This window comes from Gasterosteus aculeatus, chromosome 16 (assembly GCF_964276395.1).
Source record: "Gasterosteus aculeatus chromosome 16, fGasAcu3.hap1.1, whole genome shotgun sequence".
Lineage (NCBI taxonomy): Eukaryota > Metazoa > Chordata > Actinopteri > Perciformes > Gasterosteidae > Gasterosteus > Gasterosteus aculeatus.
This window is the reverse complement of record NC_135704.1, coordinates 8,757,079-8,779,237: the sequence shown is the minus strand read 5'-3', so window position 1 is coordinate 8,779,237 and position 22,159 is coordinate 8,757,079. Positions and strand designations below refer to the sequence as shown.

Genomic DNA, 22,159 nt, shown 5'->3' with positions numbered 1-22,159 from the left:
CTTACCTCACCCTAATTTCCCAGGAAATGGTGTCACGATTAGAACAGAGGTGTGACTGTTTTATGGGAAGAACCAAATCATCCTGTACGGTTTTTTAAATCCTGCAATGCACACATGCAGGGTATTGCATAATGTAACAGAGGGGGGGTGTTGCATAATGCAGACCGCGCGGGGCAGCTGGTATGTCCGATGATCGGACTCAAATCCTCCCGTTGCTGCAAGACTGAACCAGACTACACACAACGACCCGGTAATATATGCGCCTACAATAAAAGTCGAAACTGCAATAAACTTTTTACAAATTCCGTGATGAAACTCTTTAGTAACGTGACAGATCGGGAGACTGACCAATCAACGGTGGCGTGGGCGGGGTCTGTCTCAAGAATCAGCCAATCGCCGAACATTTAGGCAAACGCTCTGGTCAAAGAAGGGATTTATTGAGGCGCAGCGCCTCCGCATTCAATGGTGCTCCGCGTCCCGGCAGCTGCGCGGCTTGACCCCCCCGGTATCGACCCAGTGACCCGGGTTTTCACCAGCGATGCGGTCCCGCGATACCAGCCGGCGTTCAGCGGTCCCCACCTTCTCCGCGTCGCGGAGCTAACTCGCGGCTCCACGGGGCCGTTCAGCCTCGCGGCGGAACCTCTGCGCAGGACTTCCAGGGTCTGAACCTAAACGACGAAAGCGATAACGATGGAGATTCCCGAAGGGGCCGCGGCGGCGGCGGCGACGGCGACCGCGTCGGGCGACGGCGTGCTCGACTTTTCCCGCTTGAGCCTGAGCAGCTTCAGCGCGGACGGCGTCAGCGACGAGCGGAGGAGGGACGCCAGGCAGCTGTACCTGAGCTACAACCGGCTGGCCTCGCTGCCCTCCTCCGTCGGCCTCTTCTGCAACCTCGAATTCCTGGACGTCAGCAACAACGGGCTGTCGGCCATCTGCGAGGGCGTCACGCGGCTGACCAGGCTGAAAACGCTGGTGGCCAAGAACAACCGGCTGGACGAGTTCTCGCTGCCCAAGGACTTCGGCTCCCTGCAGCTGGAGGTGTTGAACTTCAGCGGGAACCGCTTCGAGGAGATCCCGCTGCAGTGCATGAAGCTGCTGCGCCTGCAGTCGCTGTCGCTCGGGGGGAACCGGCTGAGGAGTATACCTGCGGAGATCGAGAATCTGACCAGGTGAGGAGGGCCGAAGCCAGGCGCCGCAAGGGGTTAACGTCGGGTAACTTGCACGGTTGTTGTTGTTGTTAAAAGTCTGAGTTTCTGTTTCTCACGCTGTCATTGCAGCCCCCCGTATTACGTCTATTGACGTCCCCGTTAACCAGGTCATTTCGGTTGAATACAGCCGCTGTTCACCCAACTGGTAACGGGGTCATACGAGTTACCGGTGATTCGTCCCAACTGGTTTCCAAACCAGCTGGTGTTCCGCTGCGTGGTGTTCGCTGAGCGCAGCCATTGTTGGGGGCCTGTCGGCAGATTCGTCACACTTTCACAAACATGTTATTGGTTGCGGGGTGTTTACGTCTTTTTCTCGTAGTGGATCGTAGGGGCTGTGTAGTGGTCGTAGCCTTGAGAAAACCCGTACTGGTAAATATATTTCAATATTGTCTAAAATCCTATCAAGCTAGACGTTTTTTCTGATCGGCCGAGCACAAAAAGTTGCGAGACGCTGACGTAATGTATCGTTACCTGGAAACGCTTAATCTACTATTGATTTGCTCCTGTGAGATCGTTTCCAGCTCCACGCGATCTTACGAAAGCATGCATGTTGCAGATGCATGCTTGAAAATGGCCAAACACCCTGTTCGTGAATGTGTGACGAATCTGTTGGCCGGTGCACCTTGTTGCTGTTAGATAAAACGCAATGCTACGGAACTCCAGTTGGGGCGCAACACCGGTAAGAGCGGATTTATATTGGTGTTGACATTTTTTACTGGAATTTTAAACTGACAACTACAAGCCAGTCATAAAAGTAAAAATATTAGCATTCAAGGAAGTTGATTTGACCACTTTTCTTGCCTAATGTGTTATTTAATTATTATTTAATTAACAGCTGAAATAAGACCCATAAAGCGGATACACAAAATGTTGACTGTACATTTTTATTATTTTTGATTGGGAAAATTGCCAATAGCACATTTATCCTATAAATGCTACTAAACTAAATAATTAAGCACTCAGGTCACTTGTAGAGTTTTTGAAATGGTAACTTAATCTAAACATTAAGTTAGATTAATGCTAAAAGGGCCACTCTTTAAAAATTACCTTTTTTTATGGATTTGACGGTGTTTACTTCACTTTACCATCCTGTTACGTTGATGTGTGTGACCAGGTCAGTTCCAGGCAGTTTATCTTGTAGAATCAAAGTTGGAGCAGGAAGTTCATTTCAACTGTTCTAGTCGTTTCTCAGAATTAATTCTGCAGATGAACAAGTAGTAGTTATTAATGTCAGGAAGGCCATATAGTGCCACTTATAGTATTGTTGTGCCATATTCCGAAGAAAATAGAAAAGACTGCTATGATTGAACAGAAGAGAAGCTCATTCAGTAACAATTCTGTAAAGAAAAGTAAAGATACGGAGAAAGAACGTGACTCATGATGACGCAACCAAGATAAATTGAGCAAAAGACATTCCTTTTCAAAACAACACTCAAATGTCAGCGGCAGCCAGTTTAAGGCTTCAAAAGATGTTTATTTGCTGTGGAAGACATCGACAGAGCAGCCATGACATCATTTGTTATCTTATCATTTCCTGGGTTTAACAGTAGCAAGTCACAGTGACCCACTGTCAGGTCAAAGATCAAACGAGCCTCCTCCACAAAGGCACCAATGTGGCAAATTGAGTACGGAATTGAGCAAGAGGCTGACGAGGAAAGGAGCCACGTCGTTTATAGTCACATGTGGCCAACCCTATTTCACTTAACACTATTAGGGTAAATAAATCCAGATATTGTTTTTTTTTGTTTAATTGAGACCAAATGTTGACTATTCTCAAGTTCTGGATTAGCTTTAGTTGACTTGCAACAATGAAGAAGTTAAACTCCAAAACCGTTTAATTTTTTTGTAGATTGAGTCCAACCTGAGTTACTATGTTTCCATTTGGTTTTCCATGGTCTCAGGTAGGCCCTCCGCGGTGCAGGTTGTCTAACGTTGGTCCTTCTGCCGATTGCACTCACGCTTCAAAAACCTCCATAAAAGAGCCATTATCTGGTTGAACAAGCATCATAAACTTGTGTTTGCCAATAATCCAAAATCCAATGCAAATTGCTTATTGTCCAATCGCATAACCAGGAGCTTTATAGCGTTTGTCTCTAGCTGCTGATTAGCGTCGCTGCGTGGGAGGTGGGCAGGGGGGGGGGGGCAGTGAGCAGACCCTGAATGTCTCACAGCGCTCGGCCACCAAGCAAAGTGTAACGCTGTCGCTGTGTTATCTGTTGCAGCAGGCAGGGGGCCCGCCGGCTTACTTTTGCTCACCAGCTATTTGTCTTTTGCCCCATTAACCTCCCAGAGTCTCAACGCCACAGCGAAGTACGCTCCATTTCGGCCTTCGAACTTTGAAGCGGAGACTTCAAAGTTCTTTATATCATCGCGTACTTGATGTTTGTAACAATCGCAATAAAAAATAAATCTGATCTCTGATCATTTTGAACTCATCGGCCCCACAAGCAAACGTTGTTTCGGCACAAAGAGGCACGTGCACAGGGACTCCCCCATGTAGCCGTGCATCTTCAGCGCCCCCTTGTGGTATTCATTCGTTGGACGAGGTCACTCAGTTTGCCAGAGGAATTCCCCTTTTGTATCTTTACCTCCTGTACAGAGCATCTAAAAAAATGCATCTTTTATTGTGGTCTGTGTCATGAGGTTAACTACTTATTAACATATGTTGTCCTCTTCTCTCCGTTAGTCTGGAGCTGTTGTATCTGGGTGGAAACCTCATCACAGCCATTCCTCCTGAAGTGGCCAACCTGCCCTGGCTCAGCTACCTAGTGCTGTGTGACAACCGCATCCAAAGTGTCCCCCCGCAGCTCACCAGGTAATTAAACAAGATAATAATCAGATCAAATAAAACCAGACTTGCACGTGTCCCGTAGTCATGTTCCTTTGGTCTCGCTCCAGGCTCCACTCGCTGCGATCTTTGAGTCTCCACAACAACTTGCTGACTTACCTGCCGAGGGAGATCCTCTGCCTGGTGCACCTGCAGGAGCTCAGTCTCCGCGGCAACCCGCTGGTGGTGCGCTTCGTTAAGGAGATGACCTACGACCCCCCGTCGCTGCTAGAGTTTGCGGGACGTACGATCAAGAGCCGAAATATACCCTACTACCCCGGCGACCTGCCCGCAAACCTGCTGAGCTACCTGGACTTTGCCAGCAAGTGCCCCAACCCAAAGTGTGCCGGTAGGATGCGTTTTCACAGTATTTGAAGGAAATGCTCAGATTATAGTTTTTATTTATAGAGTGTAAATATTAGGCATTCTTTTTTTTTTATGCAGCCCTCTCATTGGTTCTTGACTTAGTTTATCAAACATTCTTCTGGCTTGTGAGACCCCCCCATCTTGTTTTATTCAAATACTTATTAAAAACTTAAAGTAAACACTATCCAGTGATTTACCAGAGGAAACTACAAGGTCTAGAAGAAAGTCTCAGGGAACTTCTTAGCCCCCTTGTTTCCCAATGCCCAAATTCTGCACCAATTCAATCCAGTACACTGTACCAGGACCAAAGGCAAAGTTTGAAACTATGTATTCACACATTTACACACATGCTGTCTCCCCCCCCCCCCCGTCACTCTGCTCCATCCAGGCGTGTACTTTGATTCCTGTGTGCGCCAAATCAAATTTGTGGACTTCTGCGGGAAGTACCGGCTGCCCCTCATGCACTACCTGTGCTCCCCAGAGTGCACCTCCCCCTGCAGCTCCAACCCGCAGAGCGACGCCGAGTCGGAGGACGAGAGCAGCGTGCCCGCATACCGCCTGCAGAGGGTGCTCCTGGGATAGGACGACCGCACCGGGGGACCCGCTGACCCTCTGCGTCGGCCCCACTGCGTCCCGCACTCGCTCAGACATTAACTCTCCCGTCGGGCTGAGCACGAAGCCAGCGCGCAGCGGTAGCGCTGCCTCACAGTCTGCATCTGTGGCCGTTTTGCAGGCCAGAGGCCTCGCGGCGCCCTGGAAACCCGTCGACTCGATTTTAAAGGAACTTTTTTTTTTTTTTAAAGAGGAGAAATCGTTTGCTCGCTCGCACCACACGTCACTCTAACGTAACATGAGCAGAGGAGCCCTGTAGCCGCGTGAGTCCGTCGACAGGGTTCTTTTCATAACACACTCGGTGCTTTTTGCTTTTCTGAAGCTTGGATACAAACACTTTATCTTCTGTCTGGCTTCTGGTGACCGGTAGCTTCTTTTTAAAAATGTTTCTCACTTGGTGAGCACCAAAGCTGCTGTGCCAACTAAAAGGAGAGTCTGGGATTTCTAAAATGATATCAGCTGGAACATTTAGTTTAAGACCACAGTGTTCTAGGTTGATTGAGTGTGTTGTGTGAGACGGCCTCATTTACTCTGCGGTCGGTCCTTCTGGGCAGTGCTCTCGCACAATATTAAAAGATCCAGGTTTATCTGTTTCACCACGGTGGCCTAGTCGCCGTTAATGAATCTAGAATATGGCTTACGTGAGCTTGTCCCTGCCTGCTGACAGGAAGTGGATGTGGGCTGGACCAGGGAAAACCGCTCGCCGTGTTCACACAGAAACAATGGCTATTCAGCAAAACAATGACACACATGTATACGTTCATGGCTGTTGGTTCTCTCTGCGATATAGATGTGTGTGAATGGAGACTATAGAGGTGTGTGTGTGTGTGTGTGTGTGTGTGTGTGTGTGTGTGTGTGTGTGTGTGTGTGTGTGTGTGTGTGTGTGTGTGTGTGTGTGTGTGTGTGTGTGTGTGTCAATGGAGACAAAAGTCAAATAAAAAAACAAACACCCAATATTTTGGAATGGAACTGGTTGTTTCAGGTCCTGGTTCCATCTCTGAGCTGTTATTTCCTCCCAGACAGGTTGGGTGAGGAAGGACTCACTGGCTGCACGTTAGAGCCCGATGTTTAGAAAACAGAAGAAAGCTCCAATGTTTGTGATACTTATACTAAAACATTAAAGTGCCTTAACAATAGAGACTTCTACCACGGAGAAATAAAGTGTGAAGAAATGTGAAATAGGCCTTTGGACCCTCAAATGTGACAGCATTAACATTATGATTATTAGGATTTTTGAGTGATTTTTCTTTTTTTATACTCATCATCTTAACAGCTTTAAAAAAATATATAACTATAAAATGCTTTTATAGAAATCCTTTTCTCAAATGTTAAACACTACATATTTAAATGACCTGCAAAATAGATGGCACTTGAACATAATATATATGAAGACATTAATTGTATTTACCTGTACCCCATTCATATAATGTAAGTAGACTGTAAGGTATATAATGCCAATAATAAAACTGATTGTAATAACTTTAAACTGCTTCTAACCGGACCTTTTGTCATTTGATTAAAGCCGTGAGCTGCTCCTCAGATTTCACACTTCTCATCTCAGCTTCTTGTTTCCATTTCTTTTCACCTCACGGTTTCTTTCTGCCTGGCTGGCAGGACGGATGCTCTGAGTTCTATTTATCTGCTATGTTTTGTATGGTTGAAGCTTTGTTCCAGCGTTTTGTGGTCTTGCAGCAGAAGGATGCTGTCTCTGCAATATAAACGCACCTCTTCATCATCATACTGAACATCTCGCACGTCTTGCTCGCGTCTGCTGTAAGTTCCGATGAGCTCCTTTGTGTTTTTTGGCTGCCGATTTGTTGGAGTACCTTTTTCCTTCACTGACCAGTGACCATCGCGTTTACTAACGCAGGTGGTCAGAGAACAAAGCGCTGTGGTACAGCGAGCGTTTGATGCTGTAAGCCTCTTACCGCCCTCATGCAGCCAAACATCAGCTCACTGTTTTGCCAGTGAGCATTAACGTGCATGCCGGACCCCACACATGACCGATTTACCCCCGCTGAGCCTTCACACGCGACTGCCACACACACTGCAGACGCCCTCGCAACACGCCGATGCTGTCTTCATTTATACAGTTAATCCTTCAAGGGGGAAGTCTAGTTGGAGCCCAGAGTGAAATGAGAAATGAGGATAATCAACTGCTGTGTTAACAATATTAACAATATTTCATTGTCACTTGAAACTTGACTGATGTTTCCTGTCACAGTCGCTCTTCACCCAAAGTCATTCCCTCAATCATTCAGCTCTACAGACTGTGTGGTGCATTTCAATGTATTAAGCATTACTTTTTGGACAATTTGTAACAGATATAGAGATATAAATTGAGTCGATGGAATTACAGTATTTCTTTTCCCACCATCTTACAATTCCCGCCAACATTACTATGAACCAATTGCATCTCTTTCCTCGCTGTGGAGATTACACAGATATTTGAGGAAAGATGAGAAATGTTGCTAAAAGCAGAGGAAAAACTAAGTGGACTCAGTTTAGTTTCTGTAAAATCACCGTTTGTTGCACACTTTTAGATTCCCCCACTTACACATTATTATTAACCGACATTGCGATTGCAACTTTAATCTAAAAACTTGAGTTGCTTTCATTGATACTGTTATTTTGTAAAAAGATCAAATTATTTTTTTAATCCTCTGCAAGAAAAAATAAAATATCAACAAGCCAATGAATAGAATGAAGCATTTAGCGGTTAAGAGTTGCTATTGTGTTCCTGCCCTGACTGATCACGTGTGTATGACATCCTGCTGTCCGTTAAATAACACGCCTGCTGGTCTCCACTGCACTTAAGTCTCTGTACTGCCTTTTAGGTCCTTTTACATAATGGCGTAAATATCAATAAATGCATAAACAATTATGTACAGTAATGAATAAACCAATTCATTAATAAATGTTTGAATACAAAATAAAATCAATTAAGACTGAAATAAATGCAAAGAAATTATTATGAATAAATAAATGATTTTATGATAAATACAAGAAAAGCTCAAATAAATGTACATTTAGTCAAGGTCATTGACATTTGTTTTTAATGCTGGTTTATCCATTGCATCGTTTTAACAAGCTTTTCTCAAATGAATTGGGATCATTAGCGAACGATTTAGAGAGCCAATGTTCTGCAACGCTTATTATAGTTATAATATCAACTCGACTCATTCACAGGCTCATCCATCACCATTCATTCATGTTGCGCCCTCCGCCTTAGAAGCACAACCACTGGGGCCCGCGGGGGAGCCCTGATCGGGCACGGCTGCTAATCCAGGTCCATGGCAACGCGGCAGGAGGAGCCGCAACCTCCCACAGGGAGATTTGCCTTTGATTATGTTAGCGGGCAAACCCGGGCATGTCGCGGGGGAGCGTCCAGGCTGTGGCAAGGACAGCGTGTAGGGCCGCGGGGGGTTGGTATGTTGCCCTACTGAGTTCACACCCACACAATCTCCAACACGGAACGGTGGGGCCGGCTGCCACTGTGGTCAGATGTTGATTTACAGATGTGGATGCTTCCACGTCAGGAAGCGGCACGTCAGGAGTGGCTCTACAGGAAGTGGTGTGTCACCGGCTCAGAAGCTCTGGTTGTTTATTTGGGTTGGTGGAGTTCCAGCTGATACATGAGCGCGTTGTGGCCGTCCAGAAGAGCGCAACTCTTTGTGACTCCTGCATCTATTGATTCAAGCATCTTGATGTTAGGATTGATCCCCAGTGACCAGACGTGATGTGTCCTGTTTCATCCTCTTTGTCCCGCCTGCCAGCTGCTGCTCTTTGACTTCTGCTTCATCAACAACAGTGTCCCCAGATGAAATATTCAAGATCCTGGTAATCTGAGGATCGGTGGCGTGCGGCTGCCGTTGGTGCGGTCCGTCTTGAACCTGATCTCGAGGGAAACCTGAGAGTGATTGCCACGCTATCTGTGAAACAGAGCTGGACGCTCAGTCACACCCTGTGCTGTCATTTGATCTGAGAGCATAAGGGAAAATATTGAGTTTAGCTTATTGCCTCATTTCTCAAATCTTTTTAAACGTTTTTTGATCTTGGATAAATTTCCTGATTGATATATGTTTTTTAAAGGACATAACAATAGAAGGATCATATATTTGGGGAGCCCAGTCGTCAGGTAAAGAGTGGCACTTAATGCTGAATCATTGTTGCCCATATTGGGTTGATCGTCGTGCATAACCTGATTCTTACATGTTAACAGCTCCTTAGATTCTTGAACTAAAAAGCAACTCTGCATTGTGTTCCCAAAAATGGGAAGATGTTGCGAAAATTCATAAGGGATCCCTGTGGTGTAACGTGGACCTCTTTGCACAGTATTTAATGAAGGATTTGGGGTTTACTTAAAGCAAACATTAGGATGAGAGCGTGTCAATAACTGCAGAGGTCAGTGACAGGGTGAATGAATGCTTGCACGATCGCTTCCTTACACTGACTGGTTTCCGCTCCCCGCTAACATCTGCTGTCAGTGGTGGTGACACTCCCTCGTCAGGAATGACCCAGTGTGAATGCTCCCGCTATAAATCTCCATGACGTGTTAATAACACCTTTATGCTTCTTATGGCTGCCGGGACAAAAGCAGACATATTTCTTCTGGCTCACCGCTGCCAGAAGCTAGTTTTTTGATGTGTTTCACCAGCCGACCACCAACCAGCTCGACAAGCTCTCTGCCACCCGTAAGGGAGGCCGGCTTTTGGAAAGTAAAACAGAGATAAAGTGTGTGTTTGTCTTTCCATTGGAACGAGTGCTGTTATTCACTATATATATATATATATTTATTTTTTTTGCGCTGTGAAAACACATTGTTCGCCCCCCAAATGCCACCCGGTCCCCCGGGGGTCCATCTGCACCCACACTGTCACCTCGGGCCTCCTGCACCACATGGGGAGGGAGGGGGGGGGGGGGGGGGAGAGGGAGAGAGACAGTATGCACACACCTCCTGTCCCTGACACACACACACACACACACACACACACACACACACACACACACACACACACACACACACACACTCCTCCCTCCCTCGCAGCTCAAATGAAAACTCCGGCAGTCTGGTAACTCGTGTCATGAGTGGCAGGATCTTTTCAGTGGGACAGTTCTACACGGGACGCATTGTGTCGTGGGATTAATTACCAGCCTGCAGCGATGGGACCTTTGTAGCGATGCTGGATAAAAGCACATTATTCTCTCATTTATTTCCGGTTATCAATCAGTTTCTCAGCCTCGCGCGATGGAGCCCGAAGCGGGACGAGACGACGGGACCCTCCGCGCGCTCTGGAGACCAAGGTTTGCTTTTTTAAATGATTTTTCTTTGAATACTTTTCCTTTCTCTTCGGGACGTCTACGGCCTGACTTCCTCTCCAGCGAAATCATTGGTTGAATTAGCGCGCCGCTGAGGCGCAATGTGGAGACACATGTTTTACGCATCTTCGCACCAATTTCGCTATTGAGGGACGTGAAACCTACATAAAACATTAGTTCGATATAGTTACAAGTTTGTAATATGCTTCTTAACACATTATTATTATAACAAGGTATTATACTGTGACGCATTCCTTCAGGTGTTTGAGATGGCCACCTGGTTTCAAGCAGCAGTGCAGACAGTCTTTAGATATTAGGATTACTGATAAAGCGTTGGGTTGTAAAATGTAAATGTGCCCAGAAATGACGTGGCTCTGAGGCGGGATTTCACTGTTCTAACATTCTAACTTTTTACAGACTAAATGTATAAACGGATTACTTACCGAGGAGGAATGTTCCAATATTGGCCCCTGAACCCGGCTTTACACCAGGCAGGGCCTGTGGTTTCAATCTTAAAAGGGAATCAGTGAGACTGACAGGACGATGAATGAGCTTTGCTGCGTGCGGTATATTAAAGGCTGAGAGCAAAGGTTTGTCAGGAATGGCTGAAATATTCCAAATACACAAATGAAAAGAGAAAAAAGAACTAAAGAGACCCACGGACAGGGTAACAAGTGAAAGCTAAACTACACGCACAAGGCCTCCCCTCCCCTACAGAGATAGCTGATGTGCAACCTGCAGTTAAGCCTTCAGCATTTTCAGAAAAACTCCTCAGGACTAAACTGTAACTCAGTCCGGGTTCTTGACTTCTGCGAGGTGGCGGTTTTTCTCCCAAACTGAAAGCTACAAAGCCGGAATTTTTTCAAAAACAGCGGAAACGCCTATCTCAGCTGTCGTTCCCTGCGGAAAGCTCCAAAACCGTGATCTAAACTTGGAAAGTGACGACAGGACATGAACAGGAACTCCAGACGTTTCCCAGATATGCTGCCCATTGGGCTCCATTGTTCTGTTGACACCATTCATTTCTGGAAATGTGTGCTCTCATGTCGGGTGGATTAACTATATTAACCTCCAATATTCAAATGCAATTCAAAGATGCTTTGATCGGATCCCATAATGCAACTATCAATCAAAGTTCTCTTACATTGTCTCGACAGCATGCAGCTGAGTCACTGCAGCGAATGCATCAGACGGTTGGTTCTGTTTGTTTTATAGCTGCAGAGTATCGTCTGATACCGTGCTGCATAATTGAATCTGCAACATGTCAGTGCAGCACAGGGAGCCTGGTGAAAATGCCTGTGGCAAGAGTGACAAACGGTTTGGTGATACTCTCCAAAGTTTGTCTTCGACATGTCCTGGATTTAATGGCACGTTACGTGGCCCTCGGAGAGTTCGGGTGTGCTACTCGTTTTATATTATCTTTTGTTTTGCTCAGCTCTCTGCGCTGTGCACAGATGTTTATCCCCAGCAGAGTGTTCCTGCGTTGAATGGTCGACTTTAGGGGTGACGTAGTGCGAGTGGAAATCAAGGATAAGCAGAATCCCACAGGCTTCCTGTCACACAGTCTGAGTCCTGGCTCCTCTGTTTGTTCTGTGGTGGTGAAATATCGACACTATTTGGGCATTTCCATTTTGACCTTAAATTCCCCCTTTAAAGCTTTTGGGTTGATTGTGCTTATCGTCTCAAGCGTTTTACTTGGTGAAATAACACTGAAGTGAAAAATCACTTCCTCGCTTGTATAAATTCTCCTGTCAGAGGTTTTCATCATAGCACCACACTGTGGTGGCCAAACGTCCTACATCTAATCTGTCAGACCTCGACATAGAAGCAGGAATTTGCATAAGATTGGCTTCTCTGGGCTCAGCTGCCTGTTCTTCTTTTGGATCTTAGTGAATGCTCCAACTTTTAAAGACATTTAAAGGTGCAGTAAAAACCTTTTGACCAAAGCAGGTACAGAAATTATGCATTTTCAGTTTCACAAAGAGAATCGTTCATCACATCCGTCGTCTCATCTGTGTGTTCTTCAGGAGGCGTGTATGAGGGTGGACGGACTGGCTTCAGTCATGGAGCCTGAGCTGAACTGCAGCTCCCAGTGTGATTCCCCACTCTGCTTCATCCACTCAGGAGTCAACAGGCAGGACGGCCTCCACATTCTGCAGAGACTATGCACTCTCAGCTCGGTAATCACACACACACAGGCAGACATCCATCTTATTAACACAGTATGTTTGGTCCTTCAAAACATTGAAGGTTTAAAAACATTTGTATATATAGATACATATGCTGTCTATTATATCGATAGTGCTTGTAATAAAATCACATTATCGTACATCACCGAAACCACGCACAGAAATGAGATAAATTGGACAAAAGCATTCAGGAAATGTGTTATTTACCACTTGAGCAGTCAGTTCAATAGCACAGAGCCAGACATGTGGAGCCACTGGACTAGTGAGGCTATCTTTAGCACCATCACAGTTGCTGGTGCCTTTAAGAGAAGGTTGAGCGAAGACCGGCGACATGAGGCGGGCACACGCATGTCTAATGTTACTTTTCAAATAGAAACTAAATGAGTAGAGCCACTGTGCCAGGGAACACTAGCACTCTGCTGTAGACTACTTTCGTCTTCGTGCTACGCCACATAAAGCGAGGTAAGTTGTCTCTTTGATTTATTTCATGCTTTATGATGTTAATTCATTTGTCAGTCTTAACATACTCAAAAGGGAAGGGAACAATGCGACGGCCTTGGTTTGCTTCATGGTAATGATGTGATATGATTGTATTTTAATGTAGTGTAATCTGTTTTATTCTAATGTCATAACAATGCCTTTTTATTAGTTTCCGTAGAACTTTGTTCATAAAGCTTGTTCAGCTAGAAGGAATTATCCTGTGATGAAATGTAACACCGGGCATGTGTTACTATTTGTGGACGTAGACAGCTCACCAGGCCCAACTGTTCCTTATAGTATAATAAAAAAAACTCCTAGAGTCAACTTTTTCTATGAAATCCAACCTGCTTTCCTTCTGAATGTCTTGCTAGATATGGCTGCTGCTGGCACCCTGCTGACTAAGGAGCAGCTTCTGTGTCCCATCTGTCTGGATTTGTTCAACCAGCCAGTCTCCACTCCGTGTGGGCACAACTTCTGCAGGGATTGCATACAAAGATACTGGCAGAGCGCTAATCTGTCACAGTGTCCCATGTGCAAGCAGAAGTTCTACAGGAGGCCGGAGCTCAAAGTTAACACCTTCATATGTGAGGTGGCTTCCCAGTTCAAGAATTCATTGGAAAAGAAAGACAAAGAAGAAGCCAGTACAGTGGACCAGTATTCAAGCCTCAAAGGAGACGTCTCATGTGACGTATGCGTTGGAAAAGGAGTCAAGGCTCTTAAATCGTGCCTAGAGTGCTTGGCTTCCTTCTGTGAAACTCACCTGGAGCCCCATCATGTTTTAGGCACCTTCAAGAAACACCACCTGATCCACCCCACAATGAACATGCAAGACAGAGTGTGTAAGAAGCATGCAAAACTGCTAGACCTGTTCTGTAACACTGACCAGACCTGTGTGTGCCAGGTCTGTATCAAGAGAGACCACAGTGCTCATCGCACTGTGTCTGTAGTGGATGAGAGCAGGGACAGAAGAGCTCAAATCCAAAGGATTAATGCAGAAGTGGAAGAAATGATTAAGTGCCGGCTTGAAAAAATCAGCGAAATCAATCAAACCGTTGAACTCAGCAGAGGAAACACAGATCGTGAGATTGAAGAGAGCATGCAAGTCTTCAACAATCTGCTCCACTTTGTCCAGAGAGGTCAAGCTGAGGTGGTGGAGGCGATTGGTGCAAAGCAGAGGAAAATTCAAGGCAAGGCCAGAGGTCTCATCGTGGAGCTGGAGCAGGAGATCAATGAGCTGAGGCGGAGAAACGCCGAGCTGGAGGAGCTCTCACGCGCCGAAGACGACATCTTTCTCATCCGCAGCTTTCCAGGTTCCTCCACGCCTCCGGCCACCAGGGACTGGTCCACCACCTGCGTAGAGAGTGCTGTGTATGTGGGCACCGTCAGGAGGGCGGTGAGGAGGGTGGCGTGTCAGCTCGAGGAGACGGTCAAGGCTGAGGTGAAGAGACTATGCGAGACCGAATTTCAGAGGGCCAAGCAATGTGCTGTGGATGTGACTCTGGATCCTGATACAGCTCATCCCAAACTGGTGCTGTCCGAAAACAGGAAGCAGGTATTTCACTGCGACGTAGCGCAGAGCTTTCCGGACAACCCAATGAGATTCTATCCCGGTGTCAGCGTGCTGGGGAAGGAGGGTTTCTCCTCAGGCCGCTTGTACTGTGAAGTCCAGGTGAAGGGCAAGACCGAGTGGGATATTGGAGTCGGGCTTCAGTCCGTCAGCCGGAAAGGAGGGACTATCGTGAACCCTGAGACGGGCTTCTGGGCCCTGGGGATGAGGAAGGACAGCAGCTACTGGGCGCTCAGCAGCACTCCCATTCGCGTGCCGTTGGTCGGGAAGCCCCAGAGAGTCGGGGTGTACGTGGATCTGGACTGGGGGCAGGTTTCTTTTTACGACACCGATTCAGCGTCTCACATTTACTCGTTTACTGGATATTCATTCAATGACAGACTTTTCCTCTACCTTAACCCTCGCCGCAATCATGGCGGCGTCAACTCCGCTCCTCTGATCATCGTGCCTGTCGGCGTCTGACATCCGACGTTTCATCCCTTCGTGTTTCCTTTTTCAAATGAAAGTTAGCAAAGGTCCACCATGTTAACCGCTGCTCTGTTTTGCCTGAATAAAATCTGTTAATTCATCTGAATCCTTTGTGCTTCTTTTTGTAGCTTTTTACGTCCGTATGTGTGTGAGCTGTAATGTTTTGGACTGGATTTTGAAGGGCTTTCATGTGCATATGTGCGTGTAGACGGAGCTCCCGAGGCGGCCTGTCTCTCCGGTGTTGAGCGCTGTGGTGTGGACGCTGCTGTCCTGTGGCATCCTGCTGGCTTTCTGCTTCCTGCTCTTTACCCTGCGCTTCAAAAACAACAGGTAGTCTTTTCAAAGCGAAACACATCTGGAAACAAAGTTTACTGGATTAACTGACGATTGTGTGTGTGTGCGTGTGTGTGTGTGTGTGTTGTGTGTGCACATTTGTTGTACTATCAGGATAGTGAAGATGTCCAGTCCCAACCTGAATGTCCTGACTCTCTTTGGAAGTGTCCTCACCTACAGCAGCGGCTTCTTCTTTGCCGTTGGGGAGCGATCACAAGGCGGCGCCTCCACAGCTGTGCTGCAAGTAAGGCCCGCAGCCTCTGACCGTCGCTGTATTTGTTGATGGATCATTGCTGGATATTTATGCGCCGCTGTCTCCTTCAGGCTCGGATGTGGACTCTTTGTGTCGGAAGTACCCTGATGTTTGGCCCAATTCTGGGAAAGACGTGGAGACTGTACAGAGTGTTCACCCAGCGGGTGCCCGACAAGAGAGTGGTAGGAAGGCTCAACCAGCATTTGTGTTCCGACCGACATATTTACCGGATAACTTTATTTATTGTTACTTCCCAAAAAAGCATATTATTGACCTTGTTCTGGTCTGCCAGAGTGTTAGAAAAGGATCAACGACAGTTCAATTTTTGTAGGACATTGATGTGATTGTTGACTTCTGGCCCAGATCATCCGAGACATCCAGCTGATGGGCCTGGTGGCTCTGTTGGTCCTGGTCGACATGCTGGTTCTCACCACCTGGAACCTCACAGACCCGATCAGGTGTTCACGGACCGTCAGAGCCGTCGTCACGGTATAATTCAATCGTCATTTTCTGTGAGGCTGCAAAGAAAAGTCAAGACTGTTTTTGTTTGATTACAGAAATGTTTTGTGCATCACACATTAATTAATTAATTGCCAACACGTGTTTGCGTCCAATTGTTTATTGATGTCAAATAACAATTTATAGATGGTTTCGTTTCAACGTGTAAGAAGGTTTAACTTTGGGACTGCAAAACAAACGTCCTAATCCTTGAAGCTTAATTTAATTAGTTATTATTAGACGTGATGGTGACATGATCACATATTCAGGTTACGACTCACTGATACTATACATGTTTTCTTGATCTAGGTGGTAGAGAGAGACATTTCCTACTCTTTGTCTCAGCTGGACACCTGCTCATCTGTATATTCAGCTCTATGGATTGTCATCATTGCTCTTCAGAAGGTGAGCCATTTCTCTTTTTGTCGAAAGCAATTATAAGCTTCATTTGAATACAATAGAGATTCCTTCATTTTCATGGTAATAGGATTTATTTACATTTTCCTTTACTGTGACCCCACATTTCTGCTTAGGTCGGTCTTCTCTTCTACGGGACTTACTTAGCAGGGTTGACCAGCAACGTCAGCCACCCTCCCGTCAACCAGTCGCCCACCATCATGACCACCGTCACTTTGGTCACCCTCTTTTCGGCTGTGGCCGTGCCTGTGTCCATCTTCCTGCAGGCCTGGCCCGACCTGGTTTACATCACTGTGGCCGGAGCCATCTTCATCTGCACTCTGGCTACCAACTGCATGCTGTTTGTGCCCCAGGTGAGAAAACACTCATGCATGCAAGAAAGTACAAAACGGTTTCTGGGGGCAGGTTTTGGTTTCTTCCTTATCTGTTTCTGTGGATCACACTTATATTTAAAGGAGGAACCACTAGGGCGGGTGATTTTATTTTTCAGGAGCAATTGTCATATATTCATAGAATACCATGTCTGGAAACCAGCCGTAAATCTGACGGGCAAAAATCTAGATATGTCATATCTGTCATTTAAGATACACTTGAATGACAGATATGACTTTCTCTATTTGTCTTAACAAAAGTAGTCAAATCTATGAATGACTATGATGCGGGACCTCTATTCTTTATACGCGTATTCATTTGCCATGTCTGTCTGTGAGGTGTGACTCACACAGAAGGTGTGAATGAGTCAAAACTACATAGGATATTGCAAACAGGTTTATGGCCCTTGTGTCTGGCGGTGGGTTCATGTCAGAATAAAGGAATGCGTCTTCAATGAAAGGGAAGGAAATATCTGAAAGGTGAGTAATGTGCTCAAACGCACCTGGCCCAAGCGTCTCGTGGGAAACGGTCGTGGTAAGATGAACTGGTGTGACACACTGTTTCACCGACACACAGCTGACTCAGTGGCGGCAGTTCGAAGAGGACCAGAACAACCCGAGTCAGATGGCCAAGTATTTCAGCAGCCCCAGTAAGAGCCAGCCGTCCGTGTACAGCCAGGACGAGATGTACTACATCCTGGGGGAGAACGACTCCATGAAGAAAATCCTAAGTGAGGTACTATGTCTATGTGTTATTTCATTTTTACTAATAACCTAAAATATTTCATGAGTTTGTGGACCTGGGTCTTTCATTGAATGCAAAACACAGTTTCTTCTTTTTTTGAACGTTTTGCCGGGTGCCTGTTAGATGGGACTTGCCTCCCTTGGAAATTGGTTGACACGGTTATTTAAACGCTATTGTGTTTTCTGATACAATCTCCAGAAGGACGCCGTGATTGACAGTCTGCAGGAGCAGGTGAACAACGCCAAGGGGAAACTCCTGCGACTGGTGTCAGCCAGCCAGCCGCCCGAGGACCAGCACCTCGACTCGGCCGACAGCAACCTCAACTCCACCTCCACTCAGACCACGGAGCTTCAGGCCGACGGCTCTGCTTCGTCTTCTTCTTCTTCTCTACCTCAAAGAGACGCTAAATCCCAACTCTCGCCACCGCATCTCTACTCTCGACTCACGGCCGCAGCCGTGGCGCCGTCCGCTGGGCCTCCCTCGGCTCCTGGCGCCTCGGCCCCCGCCGCTGCTCCGTCTCTTCTCCCCGGGGATGTGTATGAAAGTGAGAACATGAGGGGTGTTTCTGCTGCCGGTCTCCCGAGGGAGGATCTCAAACCTCCCTCGCCCCTCGCGTCCCCTGGCTCGCTCAGGACGGCAGCAGAGACGGTTCACTTTGTCACTTCCCTACAATCCCGCAGAGGGTTAAACCCTTCTCCCTTAGAGGCTTTCAACCGTCAGAGCGGCGCGCTTTCCCAGCTCGCACCAAATGCAAGACCAGCGGGTTTTGTCAGCAGTGAGCAGTTGCAGGAGATCCTCCAGGAGCTGAGTGTGGATGCAGTGATGGAATTTGCTCTTCGTTCCCCTGGTCAGACGTCGGCAACGCTAAAACGTACCGACGCCTCGGCTCTTTCCCCCCTCTCCCTCCGCACGCCGCACTCCCCTCATCCGCCGGCCTTCTTCCGCTACCCGAGCATCTCCCCCTACGCGATGAGGAAACGTCGGCCGCCCTTCCACCCCTCCAGGAAAGGGTTGGGCCCTCCCCGTTTCTATGCAGGTTCAGAGGCTGCCGGGTGTGAAAAGATAAGGGACAACTGGGAACATGAAGATGCAGGGAAGCATCGCGGCGGGATCCCTGTGGACGGCCCCCTCCTCCAGGTTCACAACCCTGACCTCCAGCTGGAGGAGGAGGAGGAGGAGGAGAAGGAGGAAGGAAATGAAGCGATAAGGAAAGGTCAGAAGCGAATCTCAAGGTCTCGCAGACTCTCGGCCTTGCACCGTGCAGATCCCACGACTCCACCCGATGTGGAGGCGGGTGGTGGTTACGAGCAGCGCCGCAGACGCATTAGAGACTCCTGTGGCTACTGGGACTCCGACTCTAGCAGCTCAACAGACCACGGCTTCTACCACCGTCCCTACTGTGACTCCTGCCTGCAGCGAGGCTCCCTCATGTCGTCAGAAAGCTCCTCGGACTCCTCCGACAGCGAGTACGGAGGCTACACCAGCCTGTGCCGCTCGCCGCTCCCTGTGGTGTTCAAAGAGGACATCAAACCCACCTTTGTGTGAGCACAGGGTGACTGCACTTTACCATTCCCTCCGTTTCCATCGCTTGAGTTCATGTCCTAAGAAACGTTGAACAAAATGAGTAAGATGTTCATTGTGTGTTAAGCTATTGTGGAGATCATCTGACTGTAGCTTTCAGGTGGAACATGTTTGGGGTTCTGTATGACAAGGGCGGTAGTATTCTTGAATAAACAAATAAAATGTTTTTTTATTATTAGATTTTTCAGTGGCTCACAAGCACACCATGCTGTTTGGTTTGGTGTATTACTTGTGGCCTAATGTGTAATATTCCATCATTCAAATTACATCTCTTACACAAACAAAGTCTCAGTCTGACATTTAGAAAAAAAATGAGTATGTGTCTTTCACAGGACAGCTGAAATGTTATATATTATCTATATATTATCTATTGTGTGTATGTTGTATTTATTTTAATATTTATAGTAAGATCTGTTAATGTATACAGAATTCCTCTTTGTAACATTTTTATTGTTTTGCATTATTTACACATAATTTAAAGTGTATTCCATTTTATTGTGTGGTCAGAATTTTGTTGTTAAAGCTTAATGCTTTACATTTGTTGTCAGATTATTTCAAATCGACATGTGGCTGTTTTGAGGGACACCGCACCTTTAAAGCAACTGGAGAAAATGAGTCACTGCCATTGCTTTGAGCCATTTCCTATCATCTCAGTATTACTGTCCTGACTAATGAAGGGTATTTAATGAGCAAAGCGCTTTCATATCTGGTGCGTGTGTGCAAGACAATTTTTTTAAATTGTTTTTAAAGAAACATCACATCCCTTCACTCTGCATTTGCTTCTGTTTTAAACAGTGGAGATCTGTAGGCACGGATTAAAAGCCTGGGGGCCGCGGGGCAAAAATAAGTCCCTATTAGGCCGCCCACACTAGCATCCCCTCAACCCTTGTTTCCCAAAACCCTACAAACCAATAGGCTGCTGTAACACCACACTGGTTTGTTACCTTTTGTCGTCCCTGTCTTGGTCTCTCTCTGTCTCCTCCACTATCTCCTTTCCGTCTCCTTGTGACTTTTCCTTCTGCTAACGGGACAATGTGTTTTTGCCTGAGGAGGTATTGCTATGAAGGCCAAACAGCATCCTGCGTTACTTCTGCTCCACTGCCTTTTTTTGAGACACTACTGCTCTCTGTTCTGCATATGAACCATTGAAGGGAATCCTGGGGGAAATTCCTTAGAGTATAAATAACCCACACTAAAGAAAGACTACCAGCCTCCCTGTGCAGCAGGAAAGACGTTCCTGGCAAGTGATTCGCCTTTTATTCAAGATGGGAATAACTGGCGTATAACGTGAAGCAGTTGTCAATTACATTTATTTTGTCCATAGCTGTCCGCTACCTTAACATGTATTAAATTATGAATAGAATAATGACATTAGATAGCAGAGTTGTACCCATTATAAATGGGCTTTATCGATGGTAAATTGATAATTTACCTGCTCTTTTGAACAGTTTAAAGCCGTTACTGTAATAGACAGTAACAACTAATGGGCAGAGCTGCCAACTTTTCAAAAAAACTTGGAGTGAGATTTTGTCGGGGGTGACCAAGATTTTGCCGCGCACGCAGCCACACACATTGGTGGCTCATATCAGGAAATTGGAATTCATTTGGCGTAGTACCCATGTTGTACCCTGCATTCTGGTGGTTTGTGGGGCCCAACGTCGTTGAGAGGGGCGGCCTGCTGGAGGTGGACAACATTGGTTACATTCTGAGAAGCAGAGACGTAGCTGATGGTCCACCCCAAGGACATTCTGGTTTAAGTAGATGTCATTTCATGCATTCCAGTGGATTTTTGGGTGGTATGCCTGAACTTATTCTGATTCATGTTCATCTGCTCATGACTTGTGGGGCCTTCTAGACTTGAGCTGAACATTCATCCAGAAAACTATTGCTGTGCCTCAATGACTGTCTATGTACCACAACATAGCCTAATTAATAGACCTGTGTTTAAGATTTGACCAATTTAGGTTGTTTTGATTACAATGGTATTCAACTAACTCTTAACTAAAACCTCACCTATATTGTTAATAATTATATAAGTATTCTTAAGAGCACTTAATGATTCATGTTCAGCAAAAAATGACAAGTTTAGTTAGGGAAAAATATTTTTCATTATCAAACAAAAAAGTGCAAAAAATAAAGTGCTTAAACAGTAGCCTTTCAAAGCAAAACAATGTATACACATAATATAAATACACATAAATAAAATAACAAAATATGAGGTATTAAGAAGGAGATCAGAAGCTGGTTAGTATCTTTTTTTATCAAGCATTGTTTATTAAGGCTTAATAAACAATGCTATGATGTTTTGAGCGTGCAGTACACCAAGAGGTTAACAAGGTGCTCTCCTGCTGCTTGTTGTGACAGTTTACATTCACCACTCAAAATCACACAAACACAACTAATAATGTCTTTCAAGAATTAAAGTTTAAGAGAGTGAGTACTTAATTGAACCACATGTCATTAACGTACCTTAGTCTTTGCTCCTCCTGAGTTTCTCCCGCGGTTGAGTCTGTTTGAAAACCTTCTTCCGTTGCTAACTCCGGGACTCTTCGGGGTAAACAGGATGTCTATGCAGCGAATAGGTTCACAGACGCGCTCCTTAGCGCCGTCTATCGTCGGGGAGTTTGTGTCACACGGCGAAACCGTGAGAGTTGGTAGATCTGAATGGGACAGTACGACAACTTCACGTGTAAAATGGGTTTCCACTGGATCCAGGCCAAAGCTGACAGCTCAATTATTACTAGCAGTATGTTCAGTATCATTGGTTTACCAAAATTTACTACATTACACCACAAAGAGTGAAAAGGATTTTTCACCAGAAAATGTGTTTTCACTAACGGCATCTACTGGGTGAGTAAAGGTTCAAGGTTCAGCTCTGTGTCATCAGGCAGGTACGGAGTAATACAGTGACGGGATCAATGATTT

The 22,159-nt window shown here is 46.2% G+C and overlaps 3 protein-coding genes across 4 annotated transcripts; all 3 read left to right on the top strand.

Moving 5' to 3' along the window:
* Positions 1 to 138: 138 nt before the first annotated feature.
* On the top strand, positions 139 to 6,499 carry LOC120833876 (leucine-rich repeat-containing protein 58). 2 transcript variants are annotated; one of them, XM_078090302.1, is made up of 4 exons: positions 139 to 1,169; positions 3,895 to 4,023; positions 4,107 to 4,384; positions 4,790 to 6,499. In XM_078090302.1, the coding sequence occupies exons 1-4, from the start codon at positions 691 to 693 to the stop codon at positions 4,981 to 4,983; spliced, it is 1,080 nt and encodes a 359-aa protein (XP_077946428.1). In that variant the 5' UTR covers positions 139 to 690; the 3' UTR covers positions 4,984 to 6,499. The 2 variants fall into 2 exon arrangements, with proteins under 2 accessions (XP_077946428.1, XP_077946430.1); XM_078090304.1 differs by having other exon boundaries at positions 371 to 1,169; positions 4,883 to 6,499.
* Positions 6,500 to 10,056: 3,557 nt separating this feature from the next.
* Positions 10,057 to 19,997, top strand: gpr156 (G protein-coupled receptor 156). Its single transcript, XM_040201422.2, has 10 exons — positions 10,057 to 10,317; positions 12,360 to 12,512; positions 15,245 to 15,366; positions 15,484 to 15,613; positions 15,694 to 15,804; positions 15,986 to 16,111; positions 16,430 to 16,525; positions 16,654 to 16,890; positions 17,486 to 17,644; positions 17,852 to 19,997. The coding sequence occupies exons 2-10, from the start codon at positions 12,369 to 12,371 to the stop codon at positions 19,196 to 19,198; spliced, it is 2,472 nt and encodes an 823-aa protein (XP_040057356.2). The 5' UTR covers positions 10,057 to 10,317; positions 12,360 to 12,368; the 3' UTR covers positions 19,199 to 19,997.
* LOC120833867 (zinc-binding protein A33) lies at positions 12,702 to 15,148 on the top strand. The gene is made up of 2 exons (XM_040201425.2): positions 12,702 to 12,983; positions 13,373 to 15,148. The coding sequence occupies exon 2, from the start codon at positions 13,375 to 13,377 to the stop codon at positions 15,028 to 15,030; it is 1,656 nt and encodes a 551-aa protein (XP_040057359.2). The 5' UTR covers positions 12,702 to 12,983; positions 13,373 to 13,374; the 3' UTR covers positions 15,031 to 15,148.
* Positions 19,998 to 22,159: the final 2,162 nt, after the last annotated feature.